We start from the raw sequence: 18,236 nt of genomic DNA, 5'->3' as shown, positions 1-18,236 counted from the left end.
GGCCACCAGATCTGTGGCATCGGCTGGGTCTGTGCGGCTGTGGACTTTGGGTCTTTCTGACTAGGCTCAGCCGTCGGTCCCGGACGGCCCCTGAGCTGCACAGCTTGAAGGGCTCTGGGGTCACGCCATGTTCTCTGCGCCTGTACGCACTCTCAGCCTCAAAGATACTTCCAGCCACAACCACCTCTCAGCTTCTCGGGGCCTCCCAGGAGCGAGGCCTACAAGAAACTGGAGAGACAGCAAGCGCCAGCAGCCCTCCCTGTCCTCGGCCCCCCAGTCGGGCCAGGAACTCAAGACAGGCCCGAGGACGATATACCGGACTCTTCCCAGGATCCAGCCCCTCTTTTTTCGTTTTTAGACAATTTGTTTCCCTTCCACTCTGCCTGGTCTCGGAGAACTTTGTGCCGTTGGGTGCTCACCACTGGGGCAGTTTTATCCATTGCCCCCTCTTATCCCCCAACCCCATCCCTCTTCAGTGACCCTCCTCCGGAGCCGCTCCTCGTCCAAGGTGGAAGCCCTCCTGCGTGTGGGGGCTGTGGAGGAAGTTCCTCGAGATCTGGGGGCTGGGGGGGGGGGCTAGGCTAAAGGGGGGGCTCAGGCCCATCCTGGACCTGCATCGTCTCAACAAATACCTCAAAACGTTCAAGTTCCTCATGGTCTCCCTGGCCTCCATCATCCCCTCCCTGGATCCAGGAGATGGGAACGCCGTTCTTGATTTAAAACAGTGGTTCTCAACCAGGGGTACATGTACCCCACCGGGTACGCAGATGTCTTCCAGGGGGTACATCAACTCATCTAGAGCCTTGCCTAGTTTTACAACAGACTACTGAAACAGCACTAGCAAAGTCAGTACAAACGAATATTTCATACAGATGACTTGTTTATACTGCTCTATAGACTATACGCTGAACGGTAAGTACCATATTTATATTCCAGTTGATTTATTTTATAATTATATGGTAACAATGAGAGAATATTTTTTCACACAATGCACAGTCAACCTGTGGAACTCCTCGTCAGAGGATGCTGTGAAGGCCAAGACTATAACAGGGTTCAAAAAAGAACTAGATAAATTCATGGAGTATAGGTCCATCAATGGCTATTAGCCAGGATGGGCAGGGATGGTGTCCCTAGCCTCTGTTTGCCAGAAGTTGGGAATGGATCACTTAATGATCACCTGTTCTGTTCATTCCCTCTGGGGCACCTGGCATTGGCCACTGTCAGAGACAGGACACTGGGCTGGATGGACCTTTGGTCTGACCCGGTCTGTCCATTCTTATGTTCTTAAAGGAAGCAGTTTTTCAGTACTAGTGTGCTGTGACACTTGTATTTTTGTCTGCTTTTGTAAGTGATTTAAGTGAGGTGAAACTTGGGGTTTGCAAGACAAATCAGACTCCGGAAAGGGGGGCAGTCGTCTGGAAGGGTTGAGAGCCACAGATTTAAAGCATGTTTATTTCCACATCTCCATCTTCCGTGGGCACGGGCAATTCCTCTGGTTCGTGCTGGAGCAGCGCCCTTACCAATTCACTGCACTCCCCTGCGGTCTCTTGTCAGCCCCAAGCGTTTTCACAAAGCGCATAGCGGTGGTGGCAGCTTTCCTGAGCCGTCGGGTTTACAGATCTCCGTACCTCGACAACGGCAGTCCAAGGCCATTCACGGGCTCCGGTCCGACACAGCATGGTATGGGCACCTGTCGGGAGCTGGCTCTGCTTATAAACAAACCAATCAACTCCGCTACCGGTTCAGAGGGTAGCGTTTGTAGGAGCCATGCTTGACTCCATTGGGCCAGAGGCACCTGCCAGAGACCCTGTTCCAACAAGCAAGGCGGAGCTCGCTGCTCTGCTCTTCAGTTGTGGGACTTCTGCATGGAACGTGCCGTTCACCTTGAGTTCCCGGGACACGTGGGGGCGGATCTCCTCAGCAGGCCCTTCTCTCCCCACAAGTGGTCCCTCCACCCAGAGGTCGTCAGCGCTGTCTTCTGGAGGCGGGGGCTTCCCCGGATGGACCTGTTCCCCTCCAGACGGAACAGGAAATGCCAGCGGGTTTTCTCAACATATGGGCTCAGCCTCTGATGTCTTCCTGTTCTTGTGGGCGGGGGAACTGCTGTAGACCTTCCTACGAACACCCTTGGTCCACAGGGGCCTCTTAAAGACTGAGAGACAGGGCGAGGGTTATCCTGAGAGCCCCGGTGGCTCAGCATGCTTCTGGACCGGTCGTTGGCGGCCTTGTTCGAGCTCCCGCTACGCCTGGACTTTCTCTTGCAGAACGGCAGTCGGTTGCTTTATCTGAACATCACATCCTTGCATCTGATGGCTCAGCTGCTGCATGGCTGAACCCTGAGGACTGGGCCTGCTCGGAGCAGATCCAGCAAATCTTACGGGTAGCAGAAAACCCTCTCCCAGGGCGACGTGTGTGGCCAAGTGGAAGCGTTTCATGTGTTGGGCCTCGGATTGGGGTCTGTCCCCATCTCCGTCTGCTCTGCACCCAGTCTTGCTCCACCTGAAGCACCGAGTTCTGGCCCTGTCGTCCATCAAAGTCCACCTGGTGGCCATCTTGGCCTTCCATCCTCCACTCCACGGGAAATCAGACTTCTCGTATGCAACAATGGCCAGGTTCCTGAAAGGTCTGGAAAGGCTCCGCCCTCAGGTCCATCACCCAATTCCCCCAAGGGACCTGAGTCTGGTGCTGTTGAGGTTCCTGGGGGGGGGGGGGGGGGGGGGAGTCCCCTCTTTGAGCTGTTGGCATCTTGTTCCCGGCTGCTGCTCTCATGGAAGGTGGCCTCCCAAAACCAGAGCCCCCCACTTCTGATTGTCCTTCAAGGACAAGGTCTGGCTGCGTCCCCACCCGCCCTTTCTGCCGAAGATGGTGTCCCAGCTCCCTAACAGCCAGGACATTTTTTTCTGCCTGTCTTCCTTGTGATTCAGCCGAGGAACGTTGCCTCCGTACCTTTAGACATTTGGTGGGTCCTGGCCTTCTGCACCAACCAGACTAAACCCTTCTGCCCATCGATGCAGCTCTTTGGTGGCGGACAGAACAAAGGATCTCCTAGTGGATCTCGGACTGGATACCTGCCCGTTCCCCTCTGGTCATTGTCACAGCTCGCTCTGCAAGGACTTCATCTGCTGCTTTCCTCGGGCCGCTACCAATCCAGGAGAGCCGCAACGTGAGTGTCGGTCCATCCCTTTGCAGCCCGCTACACCCTCACTCAGCAGGCCCGGGCGATGCCAGCGTTGGGAGAGGGGTCCGTGAACTCCGAGCCCTCTGCCAGGGCCACTGCTTGGGATGGATGGGAGCCAGCAGTCGGAGAAGAAGAGACGGTGACTAACCTCCGTAACTTGTTCTTCGAGATGTTGCTCACGTCCAGTCCATGACCCGCCCTCCATCCTCGCTGTCTCAGTCGCTAACAAGAAGGAACTGGAGGGTCCAGGGCAAGTATGGGGCTCCAGGGGGCACCAGGACTGGCCCCTAGGGTACCACTAGAGGAAAATCTCCAGCCACGGTGCCTCTGGCACACGCCTAACATGGACCCAATGCGAGCAACACATCTGCACATCGGTAACTTTCTCCTCGGCTTGAACATCGACCAAGTGAGATTAGCATTGACCCGGCCCCACCTCTCCAGGGTTCAAAACAAACCAAAGGTGGGACTTTTCTGGTTGCTCTTTTCCATGAGGACGTCCCCGTCTCTCCCCCCCCCCCCCCCATCCCCGCCCACATCTTCAAATGACTTTGGGCCCGTTTTTCATTCCTTCTTTGCAAGTTGGGGGGAACATTTAACATAGTTTAAAAGGAAGAAAAAGTAGCGGCTGGTTTTATTTTTAACCTTTATTAATTTTTTGAGGGTGCCAAGAATTAAGATTTTGGAGAATGGGACAAAATTGTGACCTTTCTTAGTATTTTTGTCCTGTTTGTTCCTAGGAGGTGGCATCAGAAATATTAAAAGGGGGGGGTGTCGTCATCGCTGTAATTTAACACTTTTCAGGGGTGGGGGCATTTCTCTGGCCATGAGAGAACGGGACGATTTATCCAGCTTTCCCCAGGCTAAACATCTTTGAAATTGGGATGAAAAAACATTGTCACGTTTTCTTTCCTTTGCTTTTATCAGTTTTCTGTTTGCTTGGAAAATAAAAAGTGGAGGCACCGAGCTGGTCTTGTTTTTTAACCATCCGTGCAGGTTTTCAAAGTACAAAGGAATAAATAAAACTGGTACAAATGAGGGGAGATGGGAGGAGAGCTGAGATTTTGGCTGGGTCAAGGGCGAGGAAAAGATCAAACATTTTCTCTCTTGATGCTGAAGAAAAGTGTGTTCTATGGAGCGAAGTTGGGGGGTTTCGGGCTATTTTTTCAATACCAAAAACAATGTTAGTGTGAAAAATGTGGGGTTGGGAGGTTGCTACTGGGCCCTGGGCGATGGGCGTTGGATGGGGGCACAGCCTCACCATGGGACTGGGGCCTGAGGTGCCAGATACCACAGTGAGGGACTCGGTAAGAATCGCTACAGGATGGAGGGGGGTCCCCCTGCCCTAGGGAGGGGGAGACAAGGTGGGGAGCTTCCTGCCCCATACCTTGGGGAGGCACCAACCCCCCGTCACCACGGGGGGGTACAGGGGGGCTGGAGCAGAGATTTCCTAAAGTGGGGGGAAGCTATTTGGTGCTTTTTTTTTTTCCCCTAGCCCCATGACCTTTAACCCCAGTCTCTAAGGCTAACTGGCCACCCCCCCAAATCTGATATTCACATACACCCCGCGCTGCCCCTCTGCCCTCAACTGTCCCAGTGCAGGAGGGGCCCAGAGACTAGGGGAACAACACCCATCCCCCCATTCCTCCCACATTTGCTTGGGCAAAAAGTACCAACCCCCCCACCACTAGCCGGGCGCCTGGGGGCTCTAGGGCCATTAATGAAACACTAGTCAATGGTGCCCCTCACTCCCGACCCGCAGCCCTGCTGTGCCCCCCCAGCCCTGCCGGTGCCCCTCACTCCTGACCCGCAGCCCCTGCTAGCCCAGCCCTGCCCCCCACCCTGCAGCCCTGCCAGTGCCCCTCACTCCCGACCCGCAGTCCCTGCTGTGCCCCCCCAGCCCTGCCGGTGCCCCTCACTCCTGACCCGCAGCCCCTGCTAGCCCAGCCCTGCCCCCCACCCTGCAGCCCTGCCAGTGCCCCTCACTCCCGACCCGCAGTCCCTGCTAGCCCAGCCCTGCCCCCCACCCCCCCGCCTGGCCAGTGCCCCTCACTCCTGACCTTCTGCCCCCCCCCCCAGCCCTGCCGGTGCCCCTCACTCCCGACCCGCAGCCCCTGCCAGCCCAGTCCTGCCCCCCACCCTGCCAGTGCCCCTCACGCCTGACCTGCAGCCCCCCCCCCCCCCCCCCAGCTCTGGGTTATTTATATTCCAGGGCTGGAGGCCCCTCGGCGATTGTCTCTAATTCACATCCATAAACTTTCGCTGTTGTGACCCACGGGGAGGAAGCTCCCAGCTGGGGATAATAGGAGCGGGGGGGGGGGGCTGTCGAGAGAGTTTAATGGGCCCCGCTGGGTCCCCCCGTCCCTGCTCCCCATAAATCTCCCCCGTTAGAGTCAACAGTTCATTCAAAAACAATCACATTTTTTGGGGTGGGGCTGGGCTAGCAGGGGCTGCGGGTCGGGAGTGGGGGGCGGGGGGGGGTCTGTGGGGGGAGGGAGACGCGGAGGAGGGTTTGGGGGGGCTCTTATCTCTCCCCCCAGCTGGAGGCGCGGGGGGGGGGCAGGGACGGAGCGAAGGAGGCGTGGGGGGGGGGGGGCGGGCAGGACTCGGCTCCGTCTCCGCATCCCTCGCTCCGTGTCCAGACAGCGGTTCCGGCTCCTCTCCCGTCCCCCCCCGGCTCCTGCTCTCGCCCCCCGCCCCCACCGACCCAGGCTCCCTCAGGCCCAGGTAAGTCCCTCGGGGGGGCGTCTGCGGGCGTTGGGGGGTGGGGAGGGGGGCCCCGAATCCCCCCCGAATCTCCTCCCACTTCCACATTCCCCTGGTGTCTCTTCAGCGCCGGGGGAGCTCGGGGGCTCAGTGGGGGGATCTGGGCTGGGGGAAAGTGGGGAGCTCAGGGGCGGGGGGGGGGGTCTAGGAGTGCTGGGGGGGCTCAGTGGGGGAGATCCGGACTGGGGGGTTCAGGGTTTGGGGGGGAAATCGGTCTGTTGGGGGGGGCGGGCTGGGAGCTGTTTGTGTTTCTCCTCCCTTGTCTTTTCCTCCTCCCCCCCCCCCGCGCCCAGGGGGTGTCTGGGATCGGGGGGGGGGAGCCGGGGGGAGCATCTCATCCCCTCCTTTTTTTGTCCGCCAGGCGCGTCCGGAGAGATTAAATATTGACTGTGACAATCGGGGGAGGGGGCGGGGGGGGGGGGCACCGGGGGGGGGGGGGAAGGGGAGGGGGGGGGATCTTCTCCGTCTGTCTCCAGCTCCTTCAGCGGCTCCGACCCCCGTTAGCCATTTCGGTCACGCAGCCCGGTTGTAAATCCGCCGCCAGAACCGCGGTGCCCCCCACTCCCGACACACAGCCCCCTGACCCCCCCAGCCCTGCCGGTGCCCCCCACTCCCGACCCGCAGCCCCCTGCCCCCCCGGCTCTCCCCCCCAGCCCTGCCGGTGCCCCCCACTCCCGACACACAGCCCCCTGCCCCCCCGGCTCTCTCCCCCCCAGCCCTGCCGGTGCCCCCCACTCCCGACCCACAGCCCCCTGGCCCCCCGGCTCTCCCCCCCCAGCCCTGCCGGTGCCCCCCATTCCCGACACACAGCCCCCTGCTCCCCCCAGCCCTGCCGGTGCCCCCCACTCCCGACACACAGCCCCCTGGCCCCCCGTCTCTCCCCCCCAGCCCTGCCGGTGCCCCCCACTCCCGACCCGCAGCCCCCTGCCCCCCCGGCTCTCCCTCCCAGCCCTGCCGGTGTCCCCCACTCCTGACCCGCAGCCCCCTGCCCCCCCGGCTCTCCCCCCCAGCCCTGCTGGTGTCCCCCACTCCCGACCCGCAGCCCGCTGCCCCCCCGGCTCTCCCCCCCAGCCCTGCCGGTGCCCCCCACTCCCGACCCGCAGCCCCCTGCCCCCCCAGCTCTGCCGGTGCCCCTCACTCCCCCTGCTCTGTTCGATTCTCTGCTGAGACCTGGAAGCTCATCGCACCGGACGCTGGTTTCTCTGTGGTTCTCCCAAGTCTCCGCTCCCTTTTTCTCCCCCACCCCGCCGCCTGCTCAGGGTGAATGTCCTGACAACCCGGCGGTCTGGGAGGGGGAGGGGCTCCAGGGTGTCACTCTCCATAGCTGATCCCTGTCTCCCCCCAGGTGCCCCCCCAATGGGGTAGCTGGACGGGGGCCCATGGGCAGCGCCCCACCCAGGAGGCGGCGTCAGCAGGCAACATGCCCAGTGTCCTGGGGCTCCTGCTGGCCTGGCTGGGGGGTTGCGGCTGCGCCGGACGCCTGGGTCCCCCCTGGCCGGGCTCCCGGGGGGCCCCACCCCAGGGCTGGGAACGCCCCCTGCTGAGATCCCGACGCAGTTGGGTCTGGAACCAATTCTTCGTCATCGAGGAGTATGCCGGCCCTGAGCCTGTCCTCATCGGCAGGGTGAGCACCCGGACACCTGGGTCCTGTGGGTGGAGGAAGGGCCCAGATACCTGGGTCCCATGGGTCGGGGGAGGGCCTGGACACCTGGGTATTCTGGAAGGGATGCGAGCCAGGGTCTTGTGATTAGAGCGGGTGTGGAGCTGGGAGCCAGGACTCCTGGGTTTTATCCCCGGCCCTGGGAGGGGAGTGGGGTCTAGTGGTTAGAGCATGGGTGGCTGGGAGCCAGGACTCCTGGGGTCTCTGCCTGGACAGGGCCGGTGCTTACACTAGGCGACCCTAGGCAATCGCCGAGGGCGGCAGGATTTGGGGGGCGGCATTTTGCTGCCCTGAGCGGAAAAAATCAGTGGCGGGGGGTCCTCCTGCTCCAGGTCTTCGGTGGAAATTCGGCGGCAGGCCCTTCACTCACTCCGGGACCTGCTGCCAAAGCGCCCCGAAGACGCGGAGTGGAAGGACCCCCCTCCACCGAATGCTCTGAGGAGGAGATGCTGCCTAGGGTGGCAAAAACCCTGACACCGCTCCTGTGCCTGGATCTGGGAAGGGAGCGGGTCCTTCAGAGGGCCGCAAGCCTGGACACCTGGGTCCTACACGCCCCTCTCCCCCCAGCTGCACTCGGACGTGGACCGGGGTGAGGGGCGGGTCAAGTACGTGCTGACAGGCGAGGGGGCTGGGACGGTGTTTGTGATCGACGAACGGACGGGGAACGTGCACGTGACCAAGACGCTGGACCGGGAGGAGAAGGCCCAATACACGCTGCTGGCTCAGGCCGTGGACCGGGCCTCGAACCGGCCCCTGGAACCGCCCTCCGAGTTCATCATCAAAGTGCAGGACATCAACGACAACCCACCCGTCTTCCCGCACGGCCCCTACCATGCCACTGTGCCCGAGATGAGCAACGTGGGTGAGTGCGCCCGCCTGGGCCAGCCTACTGGTGCCCCTCACTCCCGAGCCGCAGCCCCTGCTAGCCCCCCCCCGCCCGGACAGTGCCCCTCACTCCTGACCCGCAGCCCCCTGCTAGTCCAGCCCTGACCCCGCAGCTCTGCCGGTGCCCCACACTCCTGACCCGCAGCCCCCTGCTAGCCCTGCCCTGCCCCCGCAGCTCTGCTGGTGCCCCACACTCCTGACCTGCAGCCCCTGCTAGCCCTGCCCTGCCCCGCACCAGCTTTGCCGGTGCCCCTCACTCCCGACCCGCAGCCCACCCACCTCACTGTGCTCTCCCCCCAGGCACATCCGTGATCCAGGTGACGGCCCATGACGCTGACGACCCGAGCTACGGGAACAGTGCCAAGCTGGTGTACATGGTGCTGGAGGGGCTGCCCTTCTTCTCCGTCGACCCCCAGAGCGGTACGGGCAGACGCTGCCAGGGCAGGTGTGGGGGGGTGAAGCCTGCTGGGGGGTTGGGATGCAGATGGGCCATATGGGGTTGGTGTTGGGGGGGGGAGGAAGTGGGGGGTGTTTGATGTGGGGGGTGATGTGGGGCCCCCCTGTGTTCATCTCCCATCCCCTGTGTGTCTGTGCCATGCCTGGAGTTGGGTCTCCTCTGCCCCTCTCGAACCCACCTGCCCCTGATCATGGCTTCTGTGGCTTCCCTGTGTGTGTCTGTGAGTGTCCTCCCTCAGCAGCGGCCTCTATCGCCTCATCCACCCGTCCGTCCGTCCATCCAACACCCCACCCATCCATCCACTCATCCGCCCGTCCATCTATCCGTCCATCCGTCCAACGCCCCACCCAGCCAACGAGCCAGCCGTCCATCCATCTACCCGTCCATCCGTCCGTCCGTCCCTCCACCCATCCGTCCAACGCCCCACCCATCCATCCACCCGTCCGTCCATCGCCTCATCCACCCGTCCGTCCGTCCAACGCCCCACCCAGACAGCCAGCCGTCCATCCGTCCATCCCTCCACCCGTCCGTCCAACGCCCCAGCCAGCCGTCCATCCATCCACTCGTCCGCCCGTCCATCTATCTGTCTGTCCGTCCAACACCCCACCCATCCATCCATCCACCCACCCATCCATCTGTCCGTCCGTCCATCTGTCCGTCCACCCAGCCATCCATCCATCCGTCCATCCACCCGTCCGTCCATCGCCTCATCCACCCGTCCGTCCGTCCATCCGTCCAACGCCCCACCCATCCATCCACCCAGCTGTCCATCCATCCACCGTCCGTCCATCCACCCGTCTGTCCGTCCGTGCAACGCCCCACCCAGCCAGCCAGCCAGCCACTTGTCCACCCGTCCATCTATCCGTCCATCCGTCCAACGCCCCATCCATCCATCCAGCCGTCCAGCCATGCATCCATCCGTTCATCCGTCCATCCATCCGTTTGTCTGTCCGTCCATCCATCCATCCACCCACCCGTCCGTCCATCGCCTCATCCACCCGTCCATCCGTCTGTCCAACGCCCCACCCAGCCAGCCAGCCAGCCAGCCGTCCATCCATCCACTCCTCCGCCTGTCCATCTATCTGTCCGTCCGTCCACACCCCACCCATCCATCCACCCACCCAGCCGTCCATCCATCCACACATCCGCCCGTCCATCCGTCCAACACCCCACCCATCCAGCCAGGCAGCCGTCCATCCATCCACTCGTCCATCCATCCATCCATCCACCCGTCCGTCCATCGCCTCATCCACCTATCCGTCCGTCCATCCGTCCAACGCCCCAGCCAGACAGCCGTCCATCCATCCATCCACCCGTCCATCCATCCCTCCACCCGTCCGTCCAATGCCCCACCCAGCCAGCCAGCCAGCTGTCCATCCATCCACTCGTCCGCCCGTCCATCTATCTGTCCGTCCATCCAACACCCCATCCATCCATCCATCCATCCATCCGTCCATTCATTCGTCCATCCGTTCGTCCATCCATCCATCCACCGTCCGTCCGTCCATCCCTCCACCCATCCGTCCAATGCCCCAGACAGCCAGACAGCCGTCCATCCATCCACTCGTCCGCCCGTCCATCTATCTGTCCATCCGTCCAACACCCCACCCATCCACCCACCCATCCATCCATCCATTCATTCGTCCATCCGTTCGTCCATCCATCCATTGCCCCCTTGGTCTCTAACTGCTCCCTCTCTCCCATGGCAGGCGTGGTGCGCACTGCGATCCCCAACATGGACCGGGAGGCGCAGGCTGAGCTGCTGGTGGTGATCCAGGCTAAGGACATGGGGGGCCACGCCGGGGGGCTGTCGGGGAGTGTCACTGTCACTGTCACCCTGAGCGACGTCAATGACAATCCGCCCAAATTCCCCCAGAGTAAGAGACCCCCTGTCTCCCCCCCGGTCCACTGTAGCCCATCTGCGGCCCCTGTACCAACACCCCTGTCCCTCCTCCACACCCCTAGACTCCCCCTCCTGCCCTGCTCATGTACTCAACCCCCTGCCCCCCAACCCAGACCTGTGCCCCCTTTTCTTCCTCAGCCCCTGGACCCAGCCTCACGTATCACCCCCAGATCTTACCACCCACCCTGCCCACCCTGTATCCCCAAGCGACTGTGCCCCCAACCCTCTCTACCCCAACCCCATTTCCCCAACCTGCCCCACCCCCAAAACCACAATCCCTGTGCCTGTGCCCCTCCCTTCGCCTTTAACTCCTCCCCATCACACCCACAACCGCCCATCACTTCCCCTTCCCTCCCCTCTCCCTCGCAGCTTCCCTCTCCACCTTTCACCTCCCTTCTGTTTACTGGGGGGGCACTGGCTGCGTGTGGGCTCCCAGTAGGGTGTGCTATGGGGTGCACGGGGCACTGGCTGTGGGGGGGGGCTCGCAATGGGGAGGCTGTGGGTCGCAAGGCAGAAGGTGCTGGGGCAGGGGCTGGCTCAGGGGCGTCTCTCTCTGGCTGACCCCCGGCCCCCTGGCAGATTCTTACCAATTCTCGGTGCTGGAGACGCTGCCACCTGGCTCTCCCGTGGGGCGGCTCCGGGCCCACGACCCGGACGAGGGGGACAACGCGCGGCTGAGCTACCGGCTGCTGGACGGGGATGGGCCCTTCGCCATCAGCACTGACCCGCTGGGCCGGGACGGCATCCTCACCATCAGTCAGGTGCGCTGCCCGGACGCCTGAGTCCCAGCGAGTCACCCACCTGGACGCCTGGGTCCCCACGAGCCTCCCAGGAGCCACACCCACCTGCTCAGACGCCAGGATCCCCACAAGTCCCCTCCCCTCCCCCAGACCCTGGGGTCCCCACCCCACTGCCCAGAAGCCAGGGTCCTGCCCCAGCTCCCCCATCTCATCCAGACCCAGGGGTCCCATCCAGCTACCCCCCGTCCCCAAGGTCCTGTCGAGCTACCCAACCCCATCCTGCTCAGACGCCGGGGTCCCACCGTGCCCTCCCTGTCTACCTGTCTTGGTGCCCCGTTTCCCTACCCCCATTCCCGGATGCCTGGGTCCCTTTGCCATTCAGCTGCCCAATGGCCCCTTTCCCAGGCTGGAGTCCTCCCCTTGGGGCTGACTGCTAACCCCCCCGTCCTGTCCCCCCTGAGACCGGCTGCTAACCCCCCCGTCACCCCCCTGAGACTGGCTGCTAACCCCCCCGTGACCCCCCCCAAGACGGGCTGCTAACCCCCCCGTCACCCCCCCGAGACTGGCTGCTAATCCCCCCCCGTCCCATCCCCCCCGAGACCGGCTGCTAACCCCCCCATCACCCCTCCTGAGACTAGCTGCTAACCCCCCCATCACCCCCCCGAGACCGGCTGCTAACCCCCCCCGTCCCATCCCCCCCGAGACCGGCTGCTAACCCCCCCCCGTCCCATCCCCCCTGAGACCGGCTGCTAACCCCCCCGTCCCATCCCCCCTGAGACTGGCTGCTAACCCCCCCGTCCCATCCCCCCTGAGACTGGCTGCTAACCCCCCCGTCACCCCCCCTGAGACCGGCTGCTAACCCCCCCATCACCCCCCCTGAGACTGGCTGCTAACCCCCCCGTCACCCCCCCTGAGACCGGCTGCTAACCCCCCCATCACCCCCCCTGAGACCGGCTGCTAACCCCCCCCGTCCCATCCCCCCTGAGACCGGCTGCTAACCCCCCCGTCACCCCCCCTGAGACTGACTGCTAACCCCCCCGTCACCCCCCCTGAGACCGGCTGCTAACCCCCCCATCACCCCCCCTGAGACCGGCTGCTAACCCCCCCCGTCCCATCCCCCCTGAGACCGGCTGCTAACCCCCCCGTCACCCCCCCTGAGACTGACTGCTAACCCCCCCGTCATCCCCCCTGAGACTGACTGCTAACCCCCCCGTCACCCCCCCCCGAGACCGGCTGCTACCCCCCCCCCCCGTCCCATCCCCCCTGAGACCGGCTGCTAACCCCAGGGGCGGCTCTATGTATTTTGCCGCCCCAAGCACGGCAGTCAGGCGGCTTTCGGCTGCGCGCCTGCGGGAGGTCTGCTGGTGCCGCGGCTTCGGCGTACCCGCCGCCGAATTGCCGCTGCAGCTGTGGGACCAGCAGACCTCCTGCATGTGCGCCGCCGGAGGCTCCCTGACTTCCGCCCCCACAGCGACCAGCGGGCCACCCCCCGCGGCTGGCCACCCTAGGCATGCGCTTGGTGCGCTGGTGCCTGGAGCCGCCCCGGGCTAACCCCCCCATCCCCCCCCGCCAGAGACCGGCAGCTAACCCGCCCGTCATCCCTCCCCGAGACCGGCTGCTCACCCCCCGATCACCCCCCCGAGACTGGCTGCTCACCCCCGATCACCCCCCGAGACTGGCTGCTCACCCCCGATCACCCCCCGAGACTGGCTGCTAACCCCCCGATCACCCCCCGAGACTGGCTGCTCACCCCCCGATCACCCCCCTGAGACTGGCTGCTTACCCCCCTGTCATCCCTCCCCGAGACTGGCTGCTCACCCCCCGATCACCCCCCGAGACTGGCTGCTCACCCCCCGATCACCCCCCGAGACTGGCTGCTAACCCCCCGATCACCCCCCCGAGACTGGCTGTCACCCCCCGATCACCCCCCGAGACTGGCTGCTAACCCTCCGTTTCCCCCCAGCCGCTGGACTTCGAGCGGCGCCAGGCGTACGCCCTGCGGGTGGAGGCAGCCAACACGCGGGTCGACCCGCTGTACATCCGTCAGGGGCCCTTCAAGGACGTGGCCACCGTGCACGTGACCGTGGAGGATGCGGCCGAGCCCCCGGCCTTCGCCCGGCCCAGCTACCAGCTGGGTGTCCCCGAGAACAGCCCCCCCGGCACCGTGGTGGGGAAGATCACAGCCTCCGACCTGGACACACCCAGCAGCACCATCCGGTACCGGCCATGCCCAGCAGGGGGCACAGTGGGGCATGGGGGGAGCACCCAGCAGGGGGTGCTGGGGAGCGACGGGGGCGCCGGCCGTGGGGGGAGCTCCCGGCAGGGGGTGCTGGGGAGCGATGGGGGCGCTGGCCGTGGGGGGAGCTCCCAGCGGGGGGTGCTGGGGAGCGACAGGGGCGCTGGCCGTGGGGGGAGCTCCCAGCAGCGGGTCCTGGGGAGCGATGGGGGCGCTGGCCATGGGGGGAGCTCCCAGCAGGGGACACATGAGACCCCCTCACCCCCTCATCTCTCGCTGCTCCCCCAGATACTCCATCCTGCCCCACTCGGACCCCGGGCGGTATTTCAGCATCAGCCCCCAGGACGGGACCCTCCGCACGGCCCTGCCCCTCGACAGGGAGACGCTGGCCTGGCACAACCTGACCGTGGTGGCCACCGAACTAGGTAAGGGGGGCCCAGCTGGGGGTGGCTGCCCAGGGGAGCTGACTGGGGGAGGGGCAGGGGAGGTCTGGGGGGGCCCAGTGCGGGACAGCTGCCCGTGCAGGGGGCCCTGACAGCTCTGGTTTGCCTTAGTATGTATTCACCGGCCTTTTCTCCCCCTCCCTGTGTCTGCATGTTGGTGATGTGGTGTTTGCTTGTCATTGGCATGTTCTTTGCGTGTCGGTGGCGTGTGGGCTCGCTGTCATCTGTGGGCGCCTGCTCTCCCCTGGTGTTTTGCCTGTGGCGGTGTGGGGGCTGCATGTGCATCATGTGTGGCTGTGTATGGGTCTGGGCTGCGTGTTGGTTGTGTGTGGGTATGGTTTGCGTGTGTTGGCTGTTATGGCTGCCTATTGGCTGGGTGGCGGCTGGCCCCGGATGCACGTGGGCTTTGCGTGTTGGCGGCATATTGCTGGTGCTGTGGGGCTGGTGCACCGCTTGTGCATCATTACCTATTGGCCATGTGTGGACTGACACGTGCTTTGCACATGGGCTGCATGTTCTGTGTTGGCTGCATGTGTGCTGGTGTTGCTGTGTGTCATTGCGTGCTACTCGGCGTGTTTCTGCACATGGCTGACATGTTTCTGGAATGGCTGGCATGTTTCCACGTGTGGGTGGTGTGTTTCTGCATGTGGCTGACGTGTTGCTGGCATATGCTTGTGTGTGGCTGGCGTGTTTCTGTGTGTGGCTGGCGTGTGGTTGTGCATGGCTGGCATGTTTCCGTGTGTGGCTGGTGTGTGGTTGTGCATGGCGGGCATGTTTCCACGTGTGGCTGGTGTGTTTCTGCATGTGGTTGTGCATGGCTGGTGTTTCTGCATGTGGCTGACGTGTTGCTGGCATGTGCTTGTGTGTGGCTGGCGTGTTTGTGTGTGTGGCTGGCGTGTGGTTGTGCATGGCTGGCATGTTTCCGTGTGTGGCTGGTGTGTGGTTGTGCATGGCTGGCGTGTTTCCGCGTGTGGCCGCGCTGGCCGCGTGCCCCTCCCCGTCTCTTGCTCCAGACAGCCCGGCGCAGGCTGCGCCCGTCCCAGTGGTTGTCCATGCCCTGGACGTGAACGACAACGTGCCTGAGCTGGCGCCAGGGACCGAGCCCTTCATCTGCCACGGCACCGCGCCCGGCCAGGTGAGCACCCGGACGCCTGGGGCCCTCCCTGCCCGGGCTGAGAGGGGTGCAGTGGGGGTGGGGGCTGGGAGCCAGCACACCTGGGTTCACGCTCTCCTCCCCCCACAGCTGATCCAGACCATCTGGGCCCTGGACCGGGACGAGGCGGGGGCCGGGAGCCGGGTGACGATTCGCTCCCCGCCGGGGCTGGGACCCTCTGACCTCACTGTGCGGGACAACGAGGGTGAGAGTGGTCCCCCCATGCTGTCCCCCTCCCCCTGTGCTCCCTCCCTTCCCCACCCCTCCACCAGCCCCACCTCATTCCTGCGCTCCTCACCTCTGCCAGCTGCCCCACACCCCTTCCCTGGCCCCCCATGCTGTCCCCCTCCCCTGTGCTCACCACCCCTTCCCCGGTCCCCCCACGGTGTCCCCCTCCCCTGTGCTCACCACCCCTTCCCCGGTCCCCCACGGTGTCCCCCTCCCCTGTGCTCACCACCCCTCCCCCAACTTCCTCCCTTACTCTCTGTGTCTCTCCCCCGCAGATGGCTCGGCCGCTCTCCTGCTCCGGACCCCGCGGCTGTCCCCCCCGGGTGGACCCCCCCTATTGGTGCCCCTGGAGCTGGTGGATGGCGGACGCCCCCCCCTGACCGGCACCCCCACCCTGACACTAAGCGTCTGCCAGTGCCGGCCCGACGGCGCCCTGCGCTCCTGCCAGCCCCCCCTTGCCACCGGCGCCGCCCCAGGGCTCAGCACCGCCGCCCTGCTGGCCATCCTGGGCTGCGGCGCCAGCCTGCTCGGTGAGGGGGGGTGCGGCCTGGGGGGCACAGGGGGTGCAGGAAAGGGGAGGGGAGGGGAGGGGCAGGAGGGGCTCTGGGGGCTTGGCACTGACCCCCCCTCTCTCCCCAGCGCTGGCAGGGCTCCTGGCCTGGGGGTGCCCCAAAGCGGAGGTGGGACGGGGTAGGGAAGCCAGGGGGAGGGCTCTGGGGGTCAGGTGGGGGATGGGAGGGGCTCTGGGGCCTGGCACTGACCCCCCCCTCCCCCCAGCGCTGGCGGGGCTCCTGGCCCGGGGGCGCCCCAAGCGGGGGGTGGGATGGGGGAGGGAAGCCGGGGGAGGGCTCTGGGGGTCAGGTGGGCGATTGGAGGGGCTCTGGGGCCTGGCACTGACCCCCCCCTCCCCCCAGCGCTGGCAGGGCTCCTGGCCCGGGAGCGCCCCAAGGCGGGGGTGGGACGGGGGAGGGAAGCCAGGGGGAGGGCTCTGGGGGTCAGGTGGGGGATGGGAGGGGCTCTGGGGGCCCAGCACTGACCCCCCCCCTCCCCCCAGCGCTGGCAGGGCTCCTAGCCCAGGGATGCCCCAAGGCAGGGGTGGGACGGGGAAGGGAAGCCAGGGGGAGGGCTCTGGGGTCAGGTGGGGGATGGGAGGGGCTCTGGGGGCCTGGCACTGACCCCCCCTCTCCCCCCAGCGCTGGCAGGGCTCCTGGCCCGGGGGCGCCCCAAGGGGGGGGCGCGGATGACGCCGGCGGAGGAGGGCGAGGTGCGTGAGAACATCATCAGCTACGATGACGAGGGGGGGGGCGAGGCCGACACCCAGGCCTTTGACATGGCTGCTCTGCAGCGTCCGCCCCCCCCCGGACTCCCCTCTGGCCCCCCCCGCCTAGCCACCTGCCTCGCCGCCCGCCTGGGCCGGGCCGACGCCGACCCCCGGGCCCCCCCCTACGACTCGCTGCAGGTCTATGGCTACGAGGGCGGGGGGACACCCTGTGGCAGCCTCAGCCCCCTGGGCTCCTCCTGGGGGGACAGCGAGGGGGAGGGGGGCGACCCTGGTGAGTGGGGGCCCCTCTTTCGCACCTTGGCCGAGCTCTACGGGGGCCAAGAGGGACCCGCCTGAGGCCACGCCCACCTCCAGCCATGCCATGGGACCATGCCCACTTCACAGCCATTCCTGAGAGGCCACGCCCCCTCCCTCTCGGTCATGCCAGAAAGGTCACGCCCACCTTCCAGCCATGCCATGGGCGTCCCACCTGACCACGCCCACTTCCCAGCCGCACCTGAGAGGCCTCCCACCCCAGGTCATGCCAGTTAGGCCACACCCACCTGCAGCCACGTCCACAAGGCCACGCCCACCTCCCACCCATGCCGTGGGTCCACACCCACTTCCCAACCACACCTTTGAGGCCACAACCCTCCCTCTAGGTCATGCCAGTGAGACCATGCCCAGCACCAGACCACGCCATGGCCGCACCTGCAGGCCCACGCACTCTCCTAACCACGCCCCCAAGCAGGCCACTCCCACTTCTAGCCACACCCCTTCTCAGTCCCATGGCCCCTGCAGCCCTGCCTCCCCCTCAGTGCTTCGCCCCCCCCACCTACCCTCCGCTCGGCCTTTGTCCTGTGTCCATCCGTCTCTCCTCCCCCCGCCCGCCTGTGCTCCCCCCACTCACTGGGTGTGTTCCCCTCATTGGGTGATCAGCCCCCCTCCCACCCGTTCCCTCCTTTCCCTGCCCCCCCATGGCTGCTCACCCACTGTGACCGACTGTGACCCCCCGCCCCTGATTAATGCTGTATCCAGCCCCCCCTCAGGCTGAGCCCCACCCCCAACGTGGCATCCTGCCACCCCCCAGCCAGGGGAGCCCCAGGAAATCCCAGGGGATTGTGGGGGCTTGGACCCCCACACATCTAGGATCCACCAGACCCTGCTGCTCCCCCAGATCCACTAGATCCCCCTGCCCCCTCCCCCCCCTGTGGATTCTGCATTGGGACTTTTAATGTCACGGGATATTGGGGGTGGGTGGGGAGGTGCCATTGTGTGGGGGTGGGGGAACATACTATTGTGTTCGAGGGGAGGGGGGAGCGCCCA

General features: G+C 64.9%; 1 protein-coding gene across 3 annotated transcripts; it reads left to right on the top strand.

Annotated features, from left to right (window-relative positions):
• The first annotated feature begins 5,754 nt into the window (after positions 1 to 5,754).
• On the top strand, positions 5,755 to 18,203 carry CDH24 (cadherin 24). 3 transcript variants are annotated; one of them, XM_065565301.1, is made up of 12 exons: positions 5,755 to 5,905; positions 7,290 to 7,568; positions 8,172 to 8,466; positions 8,790 to 8,909; positions 10,656 to 10,823; positions 11,429 to 11,610; positions 13,553 to 13,806; positions 14,114 to 14,250; positions 15,282 to 15,403; positions 15,512 to 15,626; positions 15,925 to 16,179; positions 16,843 to 18,199. In XM_065565301.1, the coding sequence occupies exons 2-12, from the start codon at positions 7,365 to 7,367 to the stop codon at positions 17,265 to 17,267; spliced, it is 2,277 nt and encodes a 758-aa protein (XP_065421373.1). In that variant the 5' UTR covers positions 5,755 to 5,905; positions 7,290 to 7,364; the 3' UTR covers positions 17,268 to 18,199. The 3 variants fall into 3 exon arrangements, with proteins under 3 accessions (XP_065421373.1, XP_065421375.1, XP_065421374.1); XM_065565303.1 differs by lacking the exon at positions 16,843 to 18,199 and adding an exon at positions 16,564 to 16,700; XM_065565302.1 differs by lacking the exon at positions 10,656 to 10,823 and having other exon boundaries at positions 16,843 to 18,203.
• The last annotated feature ends 33 nt before the right edge of the window (positions 18,204 to 18,236 follow it).

Source organism: Chrysemys picta, chromosome 13 (genome assembly GCF_011386835.1).
Source record: "Chrysemys picta bellii isolate R12L10 chromosome 13, ASM1138683v2, whole genome shotgun sequence".
Taxonomy (NCBI): Eukaryota; Metazoa; Chordata; order Testudines; family Emydidae; genus Chrysemys; species Chrysemys picta.
The sequence above is the reverse complement of the archived record's forward strand: the minus strand, read 5'-3'. Positions and strand labels throughout refer to the sequence as shown.